Source organism: Sinocyclocheilus grahami, unplaced genomic scaffold (genome assembly GCF_001515645.1).
Source record: "Sinocyclocheilus grahami isolate Dianchi unplaced genomic scaffold, SAMN03320097.WGS_v1.1 scaffold131.1, whole genome shotgun sequence".
NCBI classification, from domain to species: Eukaryota; Metazoa; Chordata; class Actinopteri; order Cypriniformes; family Cyprinidae; genus Sinocyclocheilus; species Sinocyclocheilus grahami.
The window spans coordinates 1457205-1478785 of record NW_015505310.1 but is presented as its reverse complement, the minus strand read 5'-3'; the positions used below and the strand labels follow the sequence as shown (position 1 = coordinate 1478785).

The 21581-nt window shown below is 37.9% G+C and overlaps 2 protein-coding genes across 5 annotated transcripts in view; both read right to left on the bottom strand.

Annotated features, from left to right (window-relative positions):
• Window positions 1-3663: 3663 nt before the first annotated feature.
• LOC107590681 (zinc finger protein Gfi-1-like) lies at window positions 3664-8713 on the bottom strand. The gene is made up of 7 exons (XM_016279582.1): window positions 8661-8713; window positions 5851-6055; window positions 5231-5431; window positions 4421-4821; window positions 4196-4333; window positions 3926-4091; window positions 3664-3842 (listed from the first exon to the last, which is right to left on the bottom strand). Exons 2-7 carry the CDS (start codon window positions 5960-5962, stop codon window positions 3664-3666), a joined length of 1197 nt encoding a protein of 398 aa, XP_016135068.1. The 5' UTR covers window positions 5963-6055; window positions 8661-8713.
• Window positions 8714-9798: 1085 nt separating this feature from the next.
• Window positions 9799-21581, bottom strand: part of evi5b (ecotropic viral integration site 5b) — a 54281-nt gene continuing 42498 nt past the window's right edge. For all 4 annotated transcript variants that reach the window (XM_016279523.1, XM_016279527.1, XM_016279524.1 and 1 more), the window contains 2 exons: window positions 15448-15543; window positions 9799-11151 (listed from right to left, as the gene is read on the bottom strand). In XM_016279523.1, the coding sequence (XP_016135009.1) occupies window positions 10879-11151; window positions 15448-15543 (369 nt within the window). In that variant the 3' untranslated portion in view covers window positions 9799-10878. The remainder of the gene's footprint in view (window positions 11152-15447; window positions 15544-21581) is intronic.

The following is a 21581-nucleotide window of genomic DNA, read 5'->3' as shown; positions in this document are numbered from 1 at the left end:
TGATGACCTGAATCAGGTGTGTTTGATTAAGGAGACATGCAAAACGTGCAGTGTTGGGGTGCCTCCAGGACCAGGGCTGGGAACCACTGCCATGACCAATCCACCCATCTTTTCTATTTAAAGTGTCTGTGGTTTTCAGGCTGTTTTCACAAATATGTTTAACACAGTATTCAAGTCGTGGTTGGCAGTTTGGAGGATTCCTAGGATATAGTCCTTAATATTCTCTGGTCTTGTCACTTGGGAAATGTTGTTTGTCTATCATTAAACATGTTTTAAGAACATAGGCCCACTTTGGATTATTTTATCCTTTTGTTTTGGTCATGCACTTGTTCTTTTTTTATTTATTATTACTTTTTTGATGTATATATTTTTTTCTCTCTTAATTGTTACTCTGTCAATGAAATGTAATTGAAAGTTTTTTTTAAATGAATGCATATTTTTTTATATTTATATTAGTGTGTCATGTACATAAATTCAACCAGATGGTAATAAAACTGCACCATGATGCACGTACATCAAGTGTTGTATTTGCTCAAAAATTCTAGTTTATCCAAAACAAAAGTTGTTGTTTTTTTACCCTCGAGTCATTCTAAACCTCCTTGTCTTTCTTTCTTCTGTGGAACATAAAGATGAAAAATTAAAATTTTTTAAATGAAAAATCTAAAATGAAAGTCAGTGGCACTGGCAACCAAAACAGTTTGGTTCATCAAAAGATCTTCTTTTGTATTCTGCAAAAGAAAGGCATACATGTTTGGAACAACATGAGGGTGAGTAAACAATGACAGAATAATTATTTTTTGGGATGAATTGTCGCTTTAAGTTATTGAATTGTCCTGAAGGCTGATTCTTAAATTAAATACTGGGTCTCTCATCTAAAGCCTGAGCGAAACTTAAGTTATCCTCCATATTTTATTTGTAACAGACATTAATTTTAGATAACCCTAAGCATGAAATAGCCATGTATTTACTTCAATACACCACCGTGTGAATATTTCCATAACTCTTTATACCTTTGTTTTAAATGATCAGACAGATTATTGCAACCTTTATGTTTTGTTTTGTTAGTGTAGGTATGTGTGTGTTTGTAAGCCAAAGACTGAAGTGTTCTGATTACTCGCCCACTGAAATTGATTGGGCTCTTTCCAGGACTTCTTCTATTCATATTTGATATGCCTAGAGGCTGTGGGGCAACGGTCTTAAAACCCTCACTGAAATCTGGCCTGGCCTAATGGTCCACTTGAAGCTTGCACTTTCCCTCTGAGTGAACTGCAGAGGATTGAAACATCTGTGGTGGATACTGACCTATGTTAAGGCAGTGCAATCCCTGCAGCACCCTGGACCACATCAACTATACTGTCTATTCTTACACACACCACTCTAATGTTCTCTAACAGGGAAATAACTAATGCAGCATTTTAAATGATGGATATGACTACAACGAATCTGTCAATCATGAATGTTATCAGCTGCTGATAAAGTCAAAAAAGGAGGAGCAGATTACATACCAAATATTGTCCTAATTCCTCGGGCATGTTCGATTGACCAAACAGCAGCAGGACATGTAAATCCCACAGCTGTGCTCTTATCTCTGTTTTCTCTGGAATAAATATGCATTTTCATGTTCCCTGCAGTCAAATCTTCAGGGTTTTAAAATATTAAGCATTTTCACGGGCATAAATGGAGTAAGATTTGAGCCATGAAAAGTCAGTGATTTCAATCAATGTTGTAAGTGGTGCTTAGTGTTCTTTGATTATGTCTTCCTATACAAAAACGTGTGCGTCCAACAAATAATTGAATTTCGAAAAAATGTTGAGAGTACTTTTTTGAAAAAAAAAATTTGTCTTTCTTTTTTTTCGGCGTATATGGGCGGTTGCGTTTTTGCAAACAGATTTTAGACCGTACATTATTTACCTTCACTGTGCCAGATACCTAGAAAAGACGTTATATCCCGGGGCCATTTTAGGCTGCAGGAAGCAGAATGCACTGACCCGCGCTACACAGCTATGTTTCTGCTGAATAAACCCTTTATTTACACTCGGTCTCAACAGGAGAAATCCAAGAGTGTTTAGAGTAAATAAAAGGGGATCATTATTTTCATGGTCAGATAAGGCAGAAAAACAAATAGATGTTCGATTTGACGACATCTGAAAACAGGTAGCCTTAAATTTCGATTAAAAAATGTAAGGTTTTGGCCAGATTTATCCTGTTTTTTATGACTAATTTATCTGTGCTACTAATTCATAATTTCTGCAGTTAATTCTGATTTAAAGTATAAAATAAAGCGTATAAATTGTAAGCTAGTGTTCAATAAATGTGACATTCATTTCTCGGGCTGTGCAATAAATCGTTGGAAAAGTTGACAATCAGTTGACAACCAAATGTTCAATTGTTTGAATGTAAATATTCAAAATATTACTTCGAGCTTCAGAAAAGGAAAGAAAAACAATACGAGCATAAATTATTCTTGGTTTTCAATTGATCTGTTTTGTGACTTCAGTGAATTAGTAGGCTGAAATGTTATTGTATTTAAAGACATAAGACACAGTTGATCAATCATCTTTATTTTTCCACATTTTTCTCTTCCCTTTCCTTTTTAATATAAAATAATTCTCGACTTTCCATTAACCTATTTAGAAAATAACGCACTGATTGGGAAACACATTTGGAATTTCCCACAGTTGTTTCGAATAAATCATTTTATTTTAAGCATGTAATGAAATACTGAATTATTTACAATCATGAAATGAAAGAGCCTATGCTTAGCTCAAGCTAGCCTGCGTTATTCGTTGCGCAATATACGTAGCTAGAGATGTTATAAATCTGTATGAAACAATAGGCTATACAAACTTTGATAAATACACACACACACAAAAATAAAAAAATACACACGAAATTCTTAATTCCAATAAATAGTGTAAATGATATAAAACAAATGTAATTGAATTGATCGCTTTAATTGATTTGAAAAGGTATAGACAGTTACGTTCTTATATTTGCTTATTTACGCTAAAGAAAACGAACCTAATAGAAAGGACAAAATGATGAATGGAAAGACTTCGACAAGTTGCCAAATCATTTAAGTTGGGCTATAGTAGCCTACACAAACTATGCTTTTATTGATGAAATCTCGCAGTCTATTGTAGTGCTTGTTTTGCCAGCATTCACTTTGCAGCGTTGACAACAAAGTGACATTCTTTTGAGATGCGCTGATTTTTCCTTCAGCTGATATTTTGGGTGATACAGTGTCCTTTCTCGCGGCGGTTATATTTCGTCCCTGATTATTTTGGTGATAATATTTTGGGTTCAGACGCGATGCCTGGCATGTCTCTGCAGCGGGCTATTGATTTGGATCAGGATACCCTGTGTTACCCTGTGATACCCTGTGATACCCTGTGTTACCCTGTGATACCCTGTGATACCCTGTGTTACCCTGTGATACCCTGTGATACCCTGTGATACCCATGAAAGCTGCCAGACCTGCCGTAGGCAAATCTCACAAAGCATAAACCGCTCTACAACTAATGTAAACGCTATTAGTCGTCTACTCTAAAACACTGATTTAATGTTTTATGAACGAGCATTCGTAGCTTGTTAAATTAAAAAGACTATTAAAGTCCCGATGGGTTGTCCAATAGTGTTGGGTAAAAGTCCTGAAGTGTTTCCTCACTTCAGTCCGTGTTGTGTCTCCTTGTGTCTTCTTAAATCGACCTTGCGCTGGAAACCTTTGCCGCAGCGGTCACATCCAAACGGCTTGAATCCGGTGTGTTTTCGGCTGTGTGTTATCAGATTGGAGCTCTGACTGAAAGCTTTCCCACACACCTGACATTTGTGTGGCTTCTCCCCTGGGAGAGAAAATCCATACGTCAGCGTTTCTATCCAAAGTTCTATTTCTATAGATAAAGTTCTTTCCATGTATTGAGCTTACCTGTGTGGATGAATGTGTGTTTCTTCATATCTGATTTCTGGTGAAACCTCTTTCCGCAGTACTGGCACGGGTAGGGCCGTGTATCGGAGTGGATGAGGAGGTGAGTGGACAAAGTGGATGATCTTTTAAAACTTTTCCCACAGATTTTACAATCAAAGCTTCTCTGCTGTGGGATAAAAGGCGTGTTTAAAAAAAAAATCGTTTTTGCATTCAATCGATTTAATGATTTTTATTATAATAGCAAATAAGAACAAAACTCGAGTACTGTACCTGTGAGTGAACAGCTCTGTGTTGTTCCAGACTGACTGCGTGTCCAAACGTTTTCCCGCAGATGTCGCAAGCAAAAGGTCTTGTGCCACTATGCGACCTCCGGACGTGAACTTCCAAGCCATGTGGAGTAGAAAACACCTGTGGAACGGAGAGGGCCATCTTTAATAGCCTAATGTCTAATCGTGATTTATTAAAAATCCGATCGAGCCATTTGCGCTACATTACCTTGCTGCATTTGATACATTTGTATGCGCCATTCAGCAGGAGACGACTACACATCCCATCAGAGCTGGATTTCATCTCAGTTCCTTTTCGCAGTGTGTTGCTGTCATCATAAAGTCCAGAGGCTGTGGCGCGCTCGAATAGGGTGGCAGTGGAACTATAACTGTTGTAAATGCTTGCGCCAGATCCTCCTCTTTCAGTGAAAACTGAGGACTCGACCACGCGGTCATTGTAACAGGCTGGAGGAGCAGGCCGCTCGAGATCCAGAGAGTGGTGATGGTTGAGAGTATGCTGGACCAGCTGTCTGATTTCACATCCCGAGTACCTGCTCCACGCGTAAGGCCTGAAGGGGACGGCGAAGGGCCGTGTTTCCTCAGCGGAGGGTGAAAAGGACTTTTCTGACGCTGTTAAAGAGACCAAATCGATCATTTAATGAGTTCCGCGTATTACATCAATCTGTTTGGGATTTTACAGTGACTTGCATAGCTGTGTAGCCAAGGGTCAAATTGTTTTAACCAATTTATACTTACTAGGCTAAATGTTACGTAGGTACAATTTGTGCCAATAATCTGCTGAGGTTAATTTCGCAAATATCTTAAATAGCTTTCAAACAAAACACAAAAGATTTACAATTAATATTTGATCAAAATGAACGAAGCGTGCCCAAACAGCCAAGCTATTATGGTCGCTACCTCATGCACATTTTCACCGACGTGTACAATGTTTTGGTAGAACACAAAACGTTTCAAAACAGGTTGAGAAGTATATTCATATGTAAAGATATCTTAAATACGTTCATAAATATATCCATACCAGGTGATGCTGATGGTGATGGAGGTCGCCAGAAGTCTTCGTAATCTGAGGAGCGGTCGCACACGCTTCCCCCACAGCTGAGAGGAGACTTGGAGGAAAGATCCGCTCGATCCACCAGGTGAGAGTCCGGTGAGCAAGCGCCAGCCGTGTCGCCTGTCAGGGCATCCGTGCAGCACTCGGACTCCTCTGAAGTTTTGCTTTCTGTTATGAGATTTCATTTTTTTTTTTTTGTCAAAACCACAGCTGTATAAAATATTTATCTCACAACTGTTCACGAACATCTAATGTACTACGAATGGCTCATTGTGCCAACTAAAATCTAGAATCTAGACTTCCCCCCCACACAAATGTAAAAACTCGTACGCCCGCTATTTCTTTGACAAGCAAGTCTGTCTTTCATCTATTAGGAATCTCAAAAAGAATAGTTTTAAAAAGGAAAAATGTCATAATAAAAGAGTTAGGGTTATGGTTGAAAAAGAGCTAGACAGCGTTGTTTTATTTTTGAATAAATAGGCCTAGGTATAGGCTACACTTTCTGTTTGACGTATGTCTGATCATTGCGATGCTTTTTGCATTGCTATCTTCTACACTATCAATAAATCGATATCATTTTGACATACCTGCACATATATGAGCTAAAATAGTATCAAGTCTGTTGTAGTCATCCTCCAAAGATCGTGGCTGGTGGTAGCTGTGGGCTTTTTTGCTCTTCACCAAAAAAGATCTAGGCATTGTGTCTCCTCTGGTTCCTTCCTGCTATGTCCTCAGTCATTAGTGAAGATCAGGCAATCTGTCAGATCCACGGATGCGGCGGCTTTTTTATCTCTGAAAAGATTTGAAGACCATTGGTTGAGCAGCGCGTCTGTATAGAGGATATGGCAGGGTGGGAGCATGCGTAAAGCAGTTCTCTCGTCTGCCAGGTGTTATGAAGACAGGTGCTTTAAAGGAACAACTACCAAGCCTTAGGCCTGTGATTGGTCCGTCCCTCTACGAGAGGACAGACAGGTCCGGGGGGGACCGTGGCTATCAGGATAAGTGATACACTGTTTTATCAATGTGTTACTCAATCCCTAGCTGCAGGGGGAGAGGAAACGCGGAGACGACAACCCAGCCTGTGCCTTCTCCCTCTATAGACTCACGATTTGTGCAGGTATTAAAAACTGGCTGTTAACAAAAAAGTAGTTTACTTCCGAAAACAGCTTGCTTTTTGCTTATTTTGTTAACACAACGTGGATGTCATTGATGGATATTTTTGTGTCTTTAATTAGGCCTAATATATTTTAAACATGAATATGTGTAAATGCTAACACAACTTCTTATATGCAGTATATATGCACATCAGCAAAAATCGAACATAGCCTAAATGTAGGCTACTTTACTTTTTACATTTATTTTCGTTTGCTGCATTCGAAAATGCACACTTTGCTAAAAAAAATAAAAAATGAAGAAATCTTGCTGTTCTAATGAAATGTATTCTTTAGTCTAATTCAATATTTTTTACGTTTTAGTTTCAGGTTATGTGTCAACTTTTTATCGTCATCACGCCCCCTCATGTACAATTCCATTAAAAAATGTCATATGACAATCTAAACGTCATCATAATGACACCAACTCTCCAAAGAAAGTTTGTCCTCTCTTAACAACTTGAAGTTTTTTTCTCCCTTTGTCCAGAATACTTATTGATCTTAGATAGTTAACCCTGTTATGATTTTGTAAAGAAAACTATAAAAAAAAAATGAAACTGACATTTGTAGAAATATCAACATCAAATTTTCTTTCTAATAAACACAATGTCATGTCCTTGAGCGCAAGGCGAAAAATGGCCAAATGAACAATAAAACTTACCGTCAAGCCAGTTTTGAAGGCATAGCATGCCATTAAACATTTGAGATGCTCAATGTAATCATTTCCTGAAGTTTAATTTTTAATGAAATATTTAGTTTAAATAATTATTTACATTTTCAAAATGAAAAATCAACCATTTTGTGGAATGACATTTATATTAAGTCTAGTTAATACCGAAATTAAAATGCTCCTTGAAGTTAAACATCTCAACATGCTGCTCTTGATTTTTAAATTGACTATAGGTTCATTAAGCGGGCTTAAAACTTGTTTTTTGTGGCCTTGGAATAAAGCGCTCCACACGCCAGCGGGGTCACGGTGTTCTCGAGTTTCGTGGCTGCTCAGTGAACAGAGCTGCCTTGTTCAGAGTGGACGCTGCTGATCTGTCGTGGACACAACAGGGACACGCATTCAGCTCGTGCGGCAGACAATCAGTGGGAGCCCATACAGCCAGTCCATCAGTCTGCGTCTCACCTGCCTTTGACTCGTGACAGCCGTCTCCTAAATGAATCGCTTCACTTGCATAGAGCGCAAGGCTACTGTCATATTGAGAAAAAAGCTGTCAAATGGTGTGGGCACATCGTTATGTAGCCCAAGTTAGGCTACTGCTTCAACTTGTCATTTGGACCAGTTTCGATCACTTTTTGACCAGTCTGCATGGATTTATGAAATCTGTCTCGCCCATCAGTAGGCTACACTGATAGCCCACAATCACACAGTCCAGGATCTGCAGAAGAGTGTGCGAAGCCCAGGAAATCAAAGCGCAATGTGCCCTCCGTCGATTAGACATGCCACCGCAGGGCATCCGGTACAGGATACCGATAATGCAAGGACACTATAGGCAATATCTTGACTAATGCTCAAACATTATCTCACTTTTGTTTTGTGCTTCATCACGAAAATCATATATTGGCTATATAGCCTATTTATCCCAAATAACGAAAGCGACAGAACCCTAAAGCTATTTACAGAACACTGTAATAACTGGAAAAAATAACTGAATCTCAGCACCAAATACTTTTGTCGTTCCCAGAATCGCGTCAGTGTAACGATCCATAAAGCAACTGTCAGAATAAAATTAACTCGAGTAGAAAGTAAAAGAAAAAAAAAATCCTGACTGTAGTCTTGTTGCTTTTTTTTCTGAATAAAAATTGTAATATAAGCCTAATGATTAGAATTATATTACACTTCTAAAATACAGAGCATAAAAGTTATAAAGACAGACTAGAGAAAAGATTATTTCTCCGAAGAACCAAAAACGTTATACCAAAATAACGCGATGCTTTTCTCTAATATCCGTTCATGTACGTCCTAACTGACTAAACTAGTGCCATCAACGAAACACCAAACGCTACAAATCAAACCGTTTACATTTGCACTGATTAAACAGTGCTGAGATGAGTCAATGAGTTTTATTAATGTTAAATTCGTAGGTACAGTATGAAACTTCATGCATAACTGGAAACGCGCGAACTGTGATTTTGCTCTCAGCGAAACCCTGATTTAAGAATTATGTTTTATATTTATACCGATCAATCGATTTAAATTTGACAAGGGCTCATTTGCCAACAGGAGTTGGAGCGCTTACCTGATCAACTGTTCGTTGTAAGATGAACGCAGTACGGTCGCGGTGTTTTAGTTTAAACCAAAGAGCGCGCAGCCCATCTCATCTCATGGGTTTTTAAGCTAAGAGCATAAAACAAAAAGCTTCCTGAACGTTATTTGCGACACATCTAAATAGTAATCCGGTATAAGGAGGGCTGTACCTTCAGCAGCTGTTTATTTAAGCGCAATGCTTAAAGCTTGAATGCGTTTTATTTGTCATGTAAGACTGTGTTACATAAAATTGAAACAAATAGCTAAATCTCGCACAATACAGGAAAACAATTCACGTCCAAACATTGGTGCAAGTTTCTTTCTCGATTTCTACATAAACAAATTTGCAAAATTGTGTTGCGTTATTAATGTTATTTGAATATACAGTATATATGTATATATATATAAAAACGACTACATTTTCGATTTATCAAACAACTCATTAAACAATGACTTATTCTTATCTTTTGTAAATTCTGATGCTGCACGGAAAAATGCGAACAAAGCATGACATTCGTAGGCCACCATCAAATGATATTTTATTGTGATCTGAATCAACATATCTGTCATCTTCAAGACACTTATCTTGCATTGTCTACAGTCTGTAAAGCCTCGAATGCCCACAGGAACTTTATTTTTTGTAAGGTTTTAGTTTATATTAAATAATGTTTTTACTTAATTACTTTAAATCACTTTAGTGTTTTGTGCTTTGCAAGTTCGTTTCGCAAAGTCCTATTTTTTGGAGGTGAACTAGCCGTTTTTAAAAGGTGGGCAAATGGTGTACCAACTTTACATCCATCTTGATGGGTTTTAAGGCTTGTTCTCAGGTGCTATTCATCTCCAGCCAAGCATAACAACAGAAACAGCAGACTGATGTGAAATAACTTCATTTCTTTGCAAGTCTTCAAATGAACCATTGGGACATACAAACTCATTGGAGGAGAACAACAATGTAGAGTGAAGCTCAATTGACAAACAGGGAATAGTACTAGTAGTTTCCATTGTTGTGAAGTGATATGCATGTCATCTGTGCAAAAAAGCAAACTGATTCAGAAACTAGTTGGTACATATATGGATATAAAAAAGAAAAAGAGGGGCAGTCTGTGTACATGTATTCTCATTGCCTGTGAGTGCTTGGCTTAAGTAAGGCCAGAAATAATGAGAACATTGTTCCACTAACCGACACACTCCCTGCCTTCGATTCCATCAGTTTGCAGGTATTCATTATTCATAACATACTCCGCATACCACATACTGTAGAAAATATTGTAAATCAGCAAGAATTTCATAGAATGTTTCCAGGCACAAAACAAAAACTCCATTCTGTGAAATGGAGAACTGACTACATCAGAGCTACAGTACATAAAAGTTACCGGACAGCAGTGTGCCAGGAAAAGCTGTTGCCTCCAAAGACCTTCCTAATTCAGTAATACATCCCTTTCAACTTAACTGTACAATACATTACAATATAGACATGACGTCCATTGAATACATATTTTCAAGTAATAATGGAGATGGAAAAACAAATCAAAACATGTACATATTTACATAGATACTGGTTCCTTGACCCACACTTAATGTGTTCAAGACCCAATCGTATAATTCTTGCCAGGAAAACAAGGCTTGCTAACTTACGATATGACACCACTGTATTAATATGGAACAGTTTAATGTGCATTTAAAGATAATAGTGTTCCGTGATACGTTTCCCTCAAAAGTTACGCTTTCTCGTGGTTTGTTAAAAAAGTATGATTTAAAAAATAAAACCTATGACGATGCAAATTCTTAATGCATAAAACACTACGCTATACAAAATCGCTTCTCGTAATGTGAAAAAACGTGGGGTATTAGAAACACCCGCCTTTTAAGGTTTGGGAATCTCTTGCCACAAAACGTTGATTTTGATTACAAGGGTCTCAGAGCCTAAAGAGGCCTATTCGTCCTCTTTTTTTGAGGCTAAAATTAAAAACTAGTGCCAGGACAAACATCTGACGCATTTTGGCAAAAACAAAACAAATGCAGATGTAAACCATGACCTTAAGAAAGATATGACTCCATAAGTCCATTTGTAAAAATGAACGAGGGCTTTTCAAGTTCTCCAGTTCGAGTCCCATGCTCAATGCTCTAGGCAAGATTTAAAAGGACAAGCTTAAAAGTCACACTCTCCTTCCCAGACCTTCGATGGCAGTTTGTGTCACCAATCCAGATGATCACACTGTAGTTGTCTTATGGCTGCCATTTGAGGGCACACTAAGTCGTAGGGCATCTCCTTCCTCATCACCCTCACTTTCCGAGTCCTCCAGGTTTGGATGTAGTGTGATCCGGCCTCTAACCTGATGACTGGTCAGCTGGGGTGACAGCTTCACTCCATCTTCATCAGAGGACTGGTAGGATTCGTTGTCCCCTCCATAGTGATTGACTAAATGAATCCCATCAAAACTGGGTTGGCCACGTAAGCCCCGCTGCCCTCTTAAGCATCGGATCTACGAGCAGAGAAAGTGAGCGTCAGCACAACTGAAACTTTAACACCTCAGCCATTTCATTTGACAATATGCAAATGAAACACTAGGAAACTATTTCTTCACAAAAGATAATGATAGGAAAGGTAACAGTTGCAAAACACACACCAACGCACAATCTCTGAACAGCACCATCCATTTCAACAAACACATTTAATGGGATAAAAGGGTCAAAATGCTTCAAATGTATGCATTAAATGAGTTTTCGAACAAACGACTTGAACTACATAGTCGAACAAAAGAGACAGTTCAGTACAAAAATGAAAATTGTCATTATTTTCTCACCTTCATGTTGTTTTAAATGTGAATGAACTTAAAAGGAGACATTTTGACTAACAACCATCACTGTATGGACCAAAAGAAGAAAAAAAACTTTTTTCAAATCTTCAAATTTACATATGTTGTATTCTACCGAAGAAACAAATGCATAAAGTTTTGGAACGACATGAGGGTGAGTAAATTATGAACACTTCAATTTTGTGTGAACTATTTAAAAAGCTAGTAAATAAGTCAGCAGGTCATCTGTACTTGAGGGATATGAAATCATATAGTATAATACAATGCTCTAAGTCCATCAAATTGAAATTAAGTTCATGCTCAAAAAAGGTAGTAAATGAAATGGCCAACTTTAAGCCAGTAAACAGTCCTTGTGTGAAATGTGGTTTTGAACTGAGAAACGTGCTCTGTGGTATAACACACAGTTGATGGAGTTCTGTATGCTCTTACCTGAAACATTCTGCCACAGAAAGACAGACATGTGGGGAAAGACATATTCATGGGTATTTCAGTTTCACCACAATCAGTAACATTCTGTTTTATGTCCCTTCCACAATGTAGTCATTCCATCTGATATTACTCTAATTCTAAAACAAGCAAGAGTTTTTCAAATGAGAACACTGTGTTCATGTGGTATTCGTATGCAATGCACACTGAAGAGGGCTGATGTGAGGGCTGATGTGTGTGTTGTAGAGGCTACAGAAAGAAAAAAGTGAACAGGCCGGAAGACTGTGTCAAAATGCCAAGTGAGGCCGCAAGTATGACAAGTCATGACTCTGTGATGTTGAGAGATTAGCTCAAGTATGGTTTTGCTTGGTGCAAATGCGGCTGATTGGAAACCTCTCGCTGTTTAGCAACTACGTGATTTAAATAGCAACCAGATACGAGACATCCGTCCTTTTGTTTTAAGGTTATGACTAAGTCGACTTTAGTGTGACTGATCTTTTAAGCACAACTTTACAACTTCAGTCCACAAATCTCTAGTAAACATTTACAGACGAATGATATATATTTTGTAAAGGTGAGCGATGATAATTGATGAAGTTGGCCTTGAAACTAAATTGTTGATTTAGATCAATTATACATCAGATTTTCAAAGTCATTTTAATATTTGATTAAGTCTAACAAAGCAAAAAACACACACACACACACACACACACGTACCATTATTAATTCGCTCTTCACTCAAACTAAACATCCACAAACAACCAAATCAGTCTTGTTTGTAAGGGTTTGTGGCTACAGACAGGATTCATGCTGCTGTTTGATTGTGCACGAAGAGGAACCTGGTAGGCTTTAAGAGGTAAAGCTGTCTTGCTGCAATCTGTTGATAGGGATTGAGATGGCCCGAGAATGAACGATTTAGTAGAAAGTTGTTTGACCACAAACCACCAGCCTTTTGTTGTCAGTATTAGGCAGGAGGAGAAAATCAAACTACATCCTGACCTGCACCCTGTATAAATCAATTAAACGCTTTCAGTTTTCTGTCTAGCTAAAAAACTAAAGCAGGCGACATTTGGCGTATTATGGTGTATTAAACATCACACTAGGGATTTTTAAAACTGGTTGTTCCATAAATACATCAAAGGAAAAAAAACGTCAATTTTGAGGTCATGCCCACTGCACATATTGTGTCAACACATTTCCAAACACAATGCTTACAACTGCTAGTCATGTCAAATTCTAAATAAACATTACACCATCCATATCAACCTGTATTTAAAAAATATTTCTTGTAATTAGAAAATAAAACGATACCTTTTAAACAGTCACGCGACCCCTTTCACGACCCCCATATTGAGAATCATAAGATGAGCAGTTTGGGAAATAGATGGATGGATATTTTTCATGGATTTTTCAGGAAGTTATCTTTGAAAAAATGATAACGGTCTATTTTGATCAATTTATTATACATCAGACTTTCAAGAATGCAAGTCATCTACTCGCAGTATTTCCTCTGTAGCATTTTACCAAGTGGCAAATCTTGAAGTGTGTCACTGCCACAGAAATAGCAAAAATAAACAGAAATCTCACTTCCAGAAGTGGGCAGCAACCAAAAAAAACACATTGGCCACAAAAACTGCACCACCTACAGACAATCAAAAGTTGTCACAAGAGAAGCATGCAACTAAAAGTGATTTCCCGCAAATTAATCAGCCCTGTCGACATCTAAAACCTTCGGATTTGTTAACCTGAACATCACTCCAACGCAGAACTGTGTCCTCAGCCCTCAATTGTAAACATTACCTATCCATGACTGTTATTTGGAACAGTACTTATATAAAATTCGGTGGTACTCATTAATAACCACTAAAACTTGCAGAGAGGAGACAAATCTTGAGAAATTGTGTGTGGCCACTTCCCTCTACACGTCAATGATGAAAATCCTTCTGATCCAAAATTCTGCAATGCCTCATGTCACAGTTAAAGGAACACATTTTCCAACTCCCCTAGAGTTAAACAGTTGAGTTTTCCCGTTTTCGAATCCATTCAGCCGATCTCCGGGTCTGGCGGTAGCACTTTTAGTTGTAGCTTAGCATAGATCATTGAATCTGATTAGACCGGTGGTATCTCGCTCAAAAATGACCAAAGAGTTTCTATATTTTTCCTATTTAAAAGTTGACTCTTCTGTAGTTACATTGTGTACGAAGACCGACGGAAAATGTAAAGTTGCTATTTTGTAGGCCGATATGGCTAGAAACTATACTCTCATTCCAATTGGAAAATGAGCCTATTTTCAAAAACAGTGGAGTGTTCCTTTAAGAGAGTCTTAACCCTGAGCATCAAAAACAGTTCCGGGTCAAACAGGAAGGCTCTAAAACGCAAGCGGGGTTTTTTTTTTTCCTTTTCCTTTGTCTATTTATATTTATAATTATTATTATATAATTATTAGAGAACAAATGAGTACTAAACCTTAATTTTTATTACAAAATTCTAGATTTCACTACTTATTATTCAAAAATTATTTTAGTGTGCCATCTCCAATGACTGTGTAGAGCCAAGGTAATGCTACGTAAACTGGGAAAATTTCTCACTGAAACTTCTGTATGCATTTCTTGTTGTATCTGTCCACCACTGGTCTACTTAAGAACTGTCTGTTCTCTTGATTAATGGACCCGAACATTTGATGAGGGCAACCTTCTACCAGAGGTCCAGACACTTTATTAAAACCCAGGGTCGACAGAACAGATTTTGGGGTGGTTATAACAGCACCTGTGAGCGGATAGGTGTAGCGCTAAGAGTGTGACGGGGTGTGTGCGGGCAAACTGAAGTGCAGGAAGAGCCCACACACAGGGCGTAGTTAACACTTAAAAAAAAGCCTGTGAAAAACTAACAAATCTGTTCAAAACCCTCATAAAGCTTGTGAAAAATAAGCGAACCACACAACAAATAGTAAAGATCAAAAACATACATCAGGCAGGAAAAGACGCATCTCATGGGTGGGTAAAACATCACAGCTACCAAGTAGATTTTGACACTAAGACTCATAACAAACCATTCCGGGTGTGCACAAAACTACACGTGTAATTACTGCTTCAAAGATACATCAAGGCAATATTTTCATTTAAAAAATTTGTCCTTAAATTTTTTTTTGCAATGTTTATTCAAACTTTATTGGATAACACTTTACAATAAGGTTCCATTTGTTAACATTAGTTAACTACATTAGTTAACTAACAATGAAAAAAGTTACTAATGCATTATTGCAATCCAAAGTTGAATAAATACTAAACAAATTTAATTGCTCATTGTAACAAATGAATTGCTCATTGTTAGTTAATGTTAATGCATTAATGAACATTAATTAATGAACCTTATTGTAAAGTGTTACTGTTAATTTATACTTTATTCGTGCATTCACAGATGAAGACATTGGTGGCCAAGCTGATGCCCTTATTATTATTCTGTCTATTTTAAATTGTGCATAGTCTAAAAATGCTTTAAAACAATACTCAAAAATGTCTAGAAACACATGGACATTACCTCATGTTTGAGATCTGTTATCTGATCCTTGAGGTCTCGGATGTACTGGCTGGAGTCTGTGTTGTTGAGCTGACCTTGGACTTTTCCTTCCTCTTTCTAAATGAAAGAAAAATACATATTATTTTTATAATCAACATGCAAACCACCTAGGTGGTTTTTTGAAAATGAGTTTATGCATAGTCATTTAACTAACCTCACATTGTTTCAAATCTGCATGACTTAGTCTGATGATACACGGGCAACTTTTTGAGCAATGTTGCCGTCGGGCCCGTCAACGGGCAACCAGGTTAGACACAGGGTCCACGACTGATCTAAAGTATCCAGACAGAAATTTGTTACCCAGTCTCTATGGGAAAGTGCCCAAGAAACATTGCTCAAAAAAAGTCGCCCGGCAAAATTGCTCAAAAATGTGCCCTGTGTATCATCAGCCTTACTCTCTTTCGTGGATAAAAGGATACAATTTCATTATATTTCTTGCTCTTTTCTGCACCCTATAAAGTACCATTAAAGTAACCCATATGACTAGTGTGGAAACATTTTCAAAGTCTTTGTCTTCAGTTGGTTGGTAACTGCTTCACAGAGCTGAACTCGAGAACCAGATCAGTTCACTTTGTAAATGAATCGGTGAGACCAGTTTTGGAAACTGTATCAACCGATTCACTAAAAAGACCAACAAGAATGATTCCTTCACGTATTGGACTCACATCTATCACTATCAACGTGGCACAAAGCTAGGGCAGTTGTCAATATTGTCAAGAGATTTATATTTTGGTCCTTACACACAACTATCATATGGTTAAATTGGTGTAATAAAGCACACAAATACTTCCACTATGATTTAATGGAGCTTTTTCATCATCTTGAAACTTGACTGCTTCAGTCCCCATTCATTTTTCTTATTCTAAAAGAAGTGGCCAAGATATTTTTTTTTATTCACATTTTGCATTCCACAGAAGCAAGTTGTACGGGTTTGTTGAAGAAATATTGACAACATTTTCTTTGTTGAGGGAACCATCCCTTTAAGAATAAGTGTGAGTGAAAAATCTGTTGGGAGTGTTGCGGCAGCCATATTGGTTTAAATATATGTGAACAGATTGTGAGGCTATAATTGCTGTTGTGTTTTTCACTGCTGCTGAATGCCTTGAGGGAGCTGCGGTATTGGAACAGCCATGTGTACGCACTACATAACATGTTTACCCTCCACATTCACACCTGTTAAAAAGGGAATCAAAACACATGCTACAAACATGCAGCAAAGAGCCGTTTTCCTCTGCATTGGTACAGTTATGGCAAGCCATACAGGACAGAGGGAGGAGTGAAAAAAGAGAAGAGGTGCAGAAAAGGGTGTGTTATAGAGGTACTGATGTAAGATCAACTCATACACACACACACCCTCCTAGCAGGGAAGGGTGTTTTCAATTCCTGTGGTCTGCGTTCGGCTGTCATGCAGCGCTCTGATAGGCCGAGGATGTGGATGGCGAGGAATTTAAAGTGTTCTTCCAAGAATTTGTGTTTTTCTTGAGGTTTCTCCCCCTTCCCCGCATAGTGTTGTGATAAGGGAAAGGCAGTTAGCTGACTTCCTAACCCTCAGCTGCATGAAATCAGCAGGTGGCAGGCTGCAGCTAGGGACATCAAACATCTGAGTAATGGCTTCCTTACTTCACTGAAGGGGGTAGTATATATATATATATATATATATATATATATATACATACACAGTGCTGCTTGAAATTTTGTGAATCCTTTAGAATTGTCTATATTTCTGCATTAAATATAACCCAAAAAAGTTTCATGCAAGTCCTGAAAGTAGAGAACCCAATCAAACAAATGAGATGAAAATATATACTTTGTCATTTATTTATTCAGGAAAATGATCCAATATTACATATCTGTGAGCAGCAAACGTATGTGAATCTCTAGGATTAGCGGTTAACTTGAAGGTGAAATTATGCTGCGTTTACTCCATATCGTAATTACCGTAATTTCGAGATGACAGCATGTGACGTTCTACTCGGAGCTGTTCAAGTCCTCCGACTCGGAACTATGCTTTTCTATGGCAACTCTAAAAACACCTAAACAGAGCCTGCGGTGGTCAGGTGGTACAGCGGTCACGTGGTACAAGTCGTAGCTCTCAGAAAACTCCCAGTTCACAAGTTGTAATTTTGAGCTCTACGAGGACGTGAACGCTTTTTACAAGTTGGAATCTCGTAATTACGGGAATTCCGATATGGCGTGAACACACCTTTAGAGTCCATCTGTTCAGAGTTGTTTTCAATCAGTGAGATGACTATCAGGTGTGTGCCCAGAACCCAATCAAACAAATGAGATGAAAATATATACTTTGTCATTTATTTATTCAGGAAAATGATCCAATATTACATATCTGTGAGCAGCAAACGTATGTGAATCTCTAGGATTAGCGGTTAACTTGAAGGTGAAATTATGCTGCGTTTACTCCATATCGTAATTACCGTAATTTCGAGATGACAGCATGTGACGTTCTACTCGGAGCTGTTCAAGTCCTCCGACTCGGAACTATGCTTTTCTATGGCAACTCTAAAAACACCTAAACAGAGCCTGCGGTGGTCAGGTGGTACAGCGGTCACGTGGTACAAGTCGTAGCTCTCAGAAAACTCCCAGTTCACAAGTTGTAATTTTGAGCTCTACGAGGACGTGAACGCTTTTTACAAGTTGGAATCTCGTAATTACGGGAATTCCGATATGGCGTGAACACACCTTTAGAGTCCATCTGTTCAGAGTTGTTTTCAATCAGTGAGATGACTATCAGGTGTGTGCCCAGTTTTATTTAAAGAACAGGGATCTATCAAAGTTGTGTCATGTTTGTGGAAGTGTATCATGGCACAAACAAATGAGATCTCTGAGAACCTCAGAAAAAGAGTTGGTGTTGCTCATCAGGCTAGAAAAGGTTTCAAAGCCATCTCTAAAGAGTTTGGGCCCCACAAATCCACGGTCAGACAGATTGTGTACAAATGAAGGAAATTCAAGACCACTGTTACCCTCCCTAGGAGTGCTCCACCAACAAAGATCACTCTAAAAGCAAGACGTGTAAAAGTCCACTAGGTTTCAAAGGACTGCAGGCTAACTTTTTATGAGCCCATCATCAGGAGAACACTTAACAACCATGGTGTCCATGGAAGAGCCGCAAGAAGAAAGCCACTGCTCTCCAAAAAGAACATTGCTGCCCATCTGCAGTTTGCTAAAGATCATGTGGACAAGCCAGAGGAATACTGGAGAAATGTTTTGTGGATGGATGAGACCAAAATAGAACATTTTGGTTTAAATGAGCAGCGTTATGTTTGGAGAAAGAAAACACTGCATTCCAGCATAAGAACCTTATCCCATCTGTGAAACATGGTGGTGGTAGTATCATGGTTTGGGTCTGTTTTGCTGCATCTGGTCCAGGACGGCTTGCCATCATTGATGGAACAATGAATTCTGAATCATACAAGCAAATTCTGAAGGAAAATGTCAGGACATCTGTCCGAGAACTGAATCTCAAGAGAAAGTGGGTCATGCAGCAAGACAACGACCCCAAGCACACAAATCGTTCTACCAAAGAATGGTTAAAGAAGAACCAAGTTAATGTTTTGGAATGACCGAGTCAAATTCCGGACCTTAATCCAATTGAAATTTTGTGGAAGGACCTGAAGTAGTTCAAAGGAGGAAACCCACCAACATCACAGAGTTGAAGTGGTTCTGTACTGAGGAATGGGCTAAAATTCCTACAAGCCGTTGTGCAGGACTGATCAGCAGTTACAAGAAACGTTACTTGCCATTATTGCTGCAAAAGGGGGTCACACCAGATACTGAAAGCAAAGATTCACATACTTTTGCCACTCATTTTTCTCAATAAATAACTGACAAAGTATATATTTTTGTCTCCTTTGTTTGATTGGATTCTCTTTGTCTACTTTCAGGATTTGTGTGAAAATCTAATTATGTTTTGGGTTATATTTATGCAGAAATATAGAAAATTCTAAAGGGTTCACAAATTTTCAAGCAGCACTGTATATACCGTATATTCCTTACTTCACTGAAGGGAGTAGTCTGTATGTATATATATATATATATATAAACACTAAAAACTAGGGCAGGGTTGACTATATCAATGAATCAATTGTAATTGATATTAATTTTAATGACCCAATATCACTTCTTTCTTCTTTCTTTCCCAGCTTTCAAATTCTGCAAATTTTATAATGAAATTCAAACTATAAATGTAATTTTGATGCTCTTTACTGTGGCGTGACAGACTGCTGTAGCCACTAGTTCACGTAAACCAATCATCCGTTCCTCTTTACTACTAGCTATATCAAAACATTTTTTTGAATGAATATCAGAATTAGACCTTGCTTAAAAGTGTTATGTCTCATGAAATTGCTCAAACAGTGTTTTGGAGCCGTGGAAAAGCATCAATGAAACCACTTGAAAACAATGTTTACATAATGTGGCATTTATGTCAGGAAAGCCATTTATTTTCCATAGAGCGTTAGTCAACCATAAAAAATAACTCCAAAAAGGAGCATTTGCTAAATATATGCACTGTATTACATATCCATTACTTAACCTGTTAGTGATGTCTTCATTACTTAATGTATAATTGATAATGTAAAAATGATACTGAATCGAAATTTGAATCAAAGCAAGCATTTTTAAATCAAAATCAAATTGTGAAACCAGCGTTAATACCCAGGCCTCCTACTCTCCAGCAATTATATATAATACTATTAAATAAAAAATAAAAAAAGTATCAGTATACGCAATACGACACCAAATATGCTTTCCTGATTTGTGCTTTATTAACCAATCTCTGTCATGTGTATATGAATATGAATCCTAGTATAATTCTGACTGTATAATTGTTTCAACGGAACAAGCTTTAAGCCTTCAATGACAATATATTTACATGGAAAAATGTAAAGACTCTTTTCAGAAGCAAAAATATGTTCAGTTAAAAACATTTTCCTAAAAACAGACCATATCAAATGTTTGTTCAGTTCAAGGATTGGAGTTAACAACTTTTTTTTTTTGTATGTTTTCACAATCAACAGGTAAACAGCATAACCGTTTCACACAAAAAGCAGAACAGAACTGAGCCACAATGACTCGATCGAATGGTGATGCTGATGAACTTGTAGTATTAAGAGTTGAACTGTAGGCCTGATTCTGCGGAAGATTCAACTTCGTTAAATTGAGCAATTCTTATCTGATGGAACAAACTCTATTGTGACACTGCTCCTTTCTAAAATGTGATGAATGTGAAATGCAAACCCAAAAATAATCTTTTTTTTTTTTTTTACCTTTTAATTTTAAAATGAGCTCAGCAACTCGGATAGACAAGGAACTGCGCATTTATTAAAACGTTAAAACCAAACGCCGACTACAGACACACATACTGATGAATACTTAATTCAAATGGTAAAATGTTTAGGCCATATTTGTTGTTCTATTCGAGGTTGGCATGGCAACAAACACTGTCATTTCAGTGTTTCAGATGCTTGTGATTTGAAACGCTTAAATGTCACTGTTCCCCTCAGCAGCAACGCATTAGTATAGTACTGAGATTTCTCTTATTGCTCTTTCTTTGTTCACTTTTATGCATGCATCTCACAAACACATGCTGAGCTAAATCTCTCTGTTACAACAGATCATATGAATGCAGAGCAGTAAAGCATAAAGCAAAAAGTGAGCTTTGATTATAGCTCAGTGTGTTTCTCTGCCTGATAGGAAGTGGTTTCTCATCTGGTAATGAAGATAGCTAAGCTGCGGTCCCATGGGCCGTGCAAGCAGCCGTTTCAACCCTGAGCTCAGCTAGGTGTTAAAACTAAAAAAAAAACCCACTTCACTCTAAGAGATCATAACAATGCTGAGGAGCAGCAATGCTGATGCTCTGCATTTCTGTTGTGAAGGCTTCATTCACGTCTTACTTGCATGTCAGTCACTATAACTATTAACAGATTCGGGACTGACAAGATGTGTGGGTGTTCTGAAAGGTGTCTACATCTGTATGCTGGGGAGTCGGGTTAGTGTGTTGGTGTTTGGTGTCAGACAGACCTGTAGGTTCACTTTATAGTGGATCTTTCCAGTGAAAATAAAAACCACACTCACACCAG

What these genes read in the sequence shown, in the direction of transcription:
- LOC107590681 (XM_016279582.1), bottom strand. Translation starts at nt 5,962, where the DNA reads ATGCCTAGATCTTTTTTGGTGAAGAGCAAAAAAGCCCACAGCTACCAC. An exon ending in ACAGAGCTGTTCACTCACAG is followed by an intron (nt 4,092 to 4,195) that starts GTACAGTACTCG and finishes TTTATCCCACAG; the next exon opens with CAGAGAAGCTTTGATTGTAA. An exon ending in ACACACATTCATCCACACAG is followed by an intron (nt 3,843 to 3,925) that starts GTAAGCTCAATA and finishes TTTCTCTCCCAG; the next exon opens with GGGAGAAGCCACACAAATGT.